This window comes from Seriola dumerili, unplaced genomic scaffold, assembly GCF_002260705.1.
Source record: "Seriola dumerili isolate Sdu_G_001 unplaced genomic scaffold, Sdu_1.0 BDQW01003310.1, whole genome shotgun sequence".
NCBI lineage: Eukaryota > Metazoa > Chordata > Actinopteri > Carangiformes > Carangidae > Seriola > Seriola dumerili.
Window position 1 is genome coordinate 85,001 of NW_019177565.1, and position 3,446 is coordinate 88,446.

The 3,446-nt window shown below is 44.6% G+C and overlaps 1 protein-coding gene across 2 annotated transcripts in view; it reads left to right on the forward strand.

The window, feature by feature from the left end:
- Positions 1-2,753, forward strand: part of nebl (nebulette) — a 65,098-nt gene extending 62,345 nt beyond the window's left edge. The window contains exons 6-9 of one of the 2 annotated variants that reach the window (XM_022769520.1): positions 288-380; positions 1,006-1,125; positions 1,465-1,595; positions 1,741-2,753. In XM_022769520.1, coding sequence (XP_022625241.1) covers positions 288-380; positions 1,006-1,125; positions 1,465-1,595; positions 1,741-1,917 — 521 coding nt within the window. In that variant the 3' untranslated portion in view covers positions 1,918-2,753. The remainder of the gene's footprint in view (positions 1-287; positions 381-1,005; positions 1,126-1,464; positions 1,596-1,740) is intronic. The other variant, XM_022769521.1, reaches the window with a different exon arrangement.
- The last annotated feature ends 693 nt before the right edge of the window (positions 2,754-3,446 follow it).

A 3,446-nucleotide genomic window follows, 5' to 3' on the forward strand; every position in this document is an offset into this window, starting at 1 on the left:
GCATCAGATCGTCAGCTGTTCATGCAGCAGCTGGTTTTCCACTTTATTTTGTTCTTGATGATGTGTAGTACTTCCTGTTTCATCTGTTTCTCTCACCTCGCAATGACTATGTGTATTTGAACTGATACCTGCTCAGGTGAGACTAAAATCATTGCACGTTGCGGAGCGACGTGTTTCAGTTTAGTGTTATTTTATTGGTTGGTATGAACCCTGAACGTGCTGGATGATTTCAGTCCGTGCAAACACAGTCGGTGTTTTCCCAAATGACTGTCCCTTCCTCCTTGAAGACCTGAAGGTGTGGAGGACAGACCCAGGCTCCATATTTGACTTTGACCCTCTGGAGGACAACATCCAGTCCAAGAGCCTCCGCAGGATGTCTGGTAGCTCCCCTGACCCCCCTCTGTCTACTAAAACAAGACGCCTGCAGTAATGTTTTCAGGCTACACGTTAAACAAATCTCATGCCCTTTGTTTTAATTAACACGAGTGTGGAAGTCCCTTTTATTTCTTTTTTATTTTTAATTCACAATCTCCCTTTTGTTACTTTTAGGATTTACTCACCACACACACACACTCACACACACACACACACACACTGTAGTTTGTATTGACTCACTCCCACACACACCGACCTGCTGCCACAAATACTCACTACAGCACCAAATGTGGATTAATCCGCTGCTGAAAGTAGTCCCCAACAAATGCACCATTTCCTCCTGTTTGTTTGCTCCTTAAAGATGAATTTATACATTATATATTATTATACCGAGACAAACACACAGTTGGTTTTGATCTTTTCATGGTTTTGTTTACAATAAGAAACCTATAGTTGATAGAGATATTGATGAGGTATCTATTTGTGATTTGCACATTAAAAAACTTCACTCTCTCTCTTCCTGTTGACTCACTTTTATTTCTCAATCTTTTTCCCTCCTCTCCTCGTTCTCTGTCTGTTGTTATTACCTCCACCCCGTGCTGCCCCCTGCTGGTGGCTGCTGTCTACCAGAGCGGGCCGACCGCCGGCTGAGCAGGCAGCACTCCCAGCAGTCTCTGACCCACAGCCAGGCTCAGTCTGTTAGCTCGCTGACCTCTGACCTCTGGGACCGCAGCAGCACCGAAACGCCTGGTATTTTTTTCTAATTCAGGCTAAAGGCTGGAAGCTAAAGGCTAACGGCTAACGGCATGGACAGACACACTCACATGTGAAAGTCGTACTTGTCTGTGGTTGTTTCGTCTCTAATCCACAAATCCACCTGACTCGCTCACAGTCTCCTGCAGGTTGAAGTGTGTGTGAAGAGCACAGAGTGTTTTTATGTGGTTTTAACAGTTTGAATCACATGACTTCACAGTGTGTTCACAGCAGAGGAGGCTTCTCATCGTATCAGCCAGATGCAGGAAACACCTTTCAGACAGACTTATTCTCTCTCTCTCTCTCTCTCTCTGTGTTTGTGTGTCTCTCGCCCAGCTCCCGTCCTTCCAGGAGCGTACCATCAGGGCGTTCAGATGCAGCAGCAGCAGCAGTTCCACGGCTACATGCACCAAACCAGCATGTCGTCTGTCAGATCCGTCACCTCCCCGTCCAACTCAGCCACCATGGTGAGAAAACTGACCTCTGGAGGATGAAGATCAGAAGATTGACGAGTTGAATATCATGTCTGTGAACGTGTCCTGAGAGATTCACAGCAGGTCGAGGAGCACTGTGATGAAATAAAGTCTAACTGTCTCTTCATGTCGTTCGCAGCGTGTCTATCGGGCGCTGTACGACTACGCCGCTCAGGACCACGACGAGGTCTCGTTCAGGGACGGCGACGTCATCATTAACGCTCAGCCCATCGACGAGGGCTGGATGTACGGCACCGTGCAGAGAACCGGCAAGTCCGGCATGCTGCCGGCAAACTACGTGGAGAGCTGCAACTGAAGGAGGGAGCAGGGAGCGGAGGGAGGGAGCGGAGATGGAGGTCAGGCAGGGTTAACGTTTAAAAAATCAGACGTCGCTGATGTTCTTTGTATTTCCAGGTTGTTTGTTGGTGTTTGTTTCTTCTTCCTGTGGAAAACTGGACAAATAGTTTAAAGGAGGAAAGAATTCACACTTCAATAGTCAGAGTCAAGTTTTGGTGTCAATCATTGAGCATCAAAAAGACCAGAATGCAACGCAGCTACAAGACAAGCTTGTTTTCTGGAGCGTTACTGAAAGGCATTCTGGGAAACGTAGGCAAGGGGATGTAGATTCACCCAAACATGTCGATTCTTCACCAGAAAAGAACAGGTGGAATACAGTGAACATCAGAGAGCGCTGATATCAGGTAACAGAGGAGGAGGAGGAGGGAGAAATCCAGCATGCTGTCGATAAGTTACGTCACATTTTACTCGAGGAGAGAATGACAGAAGAAGGATGCATGAAGAGAGGAGGTATGGAAGATTAGAAACATCTCTTTTTTTTACTATAACAGGAGGAAAGAAGCGACGGAGGAGTGCAGGAAAAGATCCTTCAGTTTTCTAAACAGAGGAAGTAAAATAATTAATACAGTTCAAACCATTTCAGTCTGATTAAGTTCAAAAGAACAAGTCTAGTGATATTTGATTTTTTGAATTTGTCAATAGAAAATAAAAAGACCAAAACTAACACGTATCACCTGATGTGTCTGATTCCTCGGAGCCACAGAACTCCACTGTTCAATAACTATTAAAACACACTGTTGCCCCGGGAGACAAGTTCCTTCATCACCATGGACACACACACTGTAGTTTATTCAGACTCAGTCACACACACTGTCCTGCTGCCACTAATACTCACTACAGCACCAAATGTGGATTAATCCGCCGCTGAAAGTAGTCCCCAACAAATGCACCATTTCCTCCTGTTTGTTTGATAAAAGCTACAGTGAGAAGCTGTTTGAGGAAATTACTGAACCTCTATTAATTAAAATATATATTTGTGAACTTTTTATTTTATTTTTGAAGGTTTATATCTTCAGTAGGAACCAATGGGCTGAGAGCCACAGACAGAGGAGACGTGTTGAGAGACGACGAACACACTGTTGGTTTCTGTCTTTTTTTTATTAGTTGACTATAAGAAAACTACATTGAAATATCACCAGACTTATTCTTTAAGGATGGTGGAGGAAAGAAAAGGAGCAGAGGAGGAAATAAGGAAGGAAAAACGTTTGGATCTGACTTCTGTCTTTAAGAGACGAGTTTGAGAACAGGAAGAAAAACTGGCTTTTGTTGGGGAACGATGCTACCAAAGGAGGGAGGGAGGGAGGGAGGGAGGACGGAGGGATGACGGGAGGAATTAAAGACAATAACAATTGAATAGAGAGAAGGTTTAAAGATCTCTCAAGTTTAATCGTTTATTTATCCTGAGTTTTAATTCATGTTCAGGTGAGTGTAGTGTATTTTACGCGGACAGATCACACGGCACAGCAGCACTAACTTCTGTGTTACTGT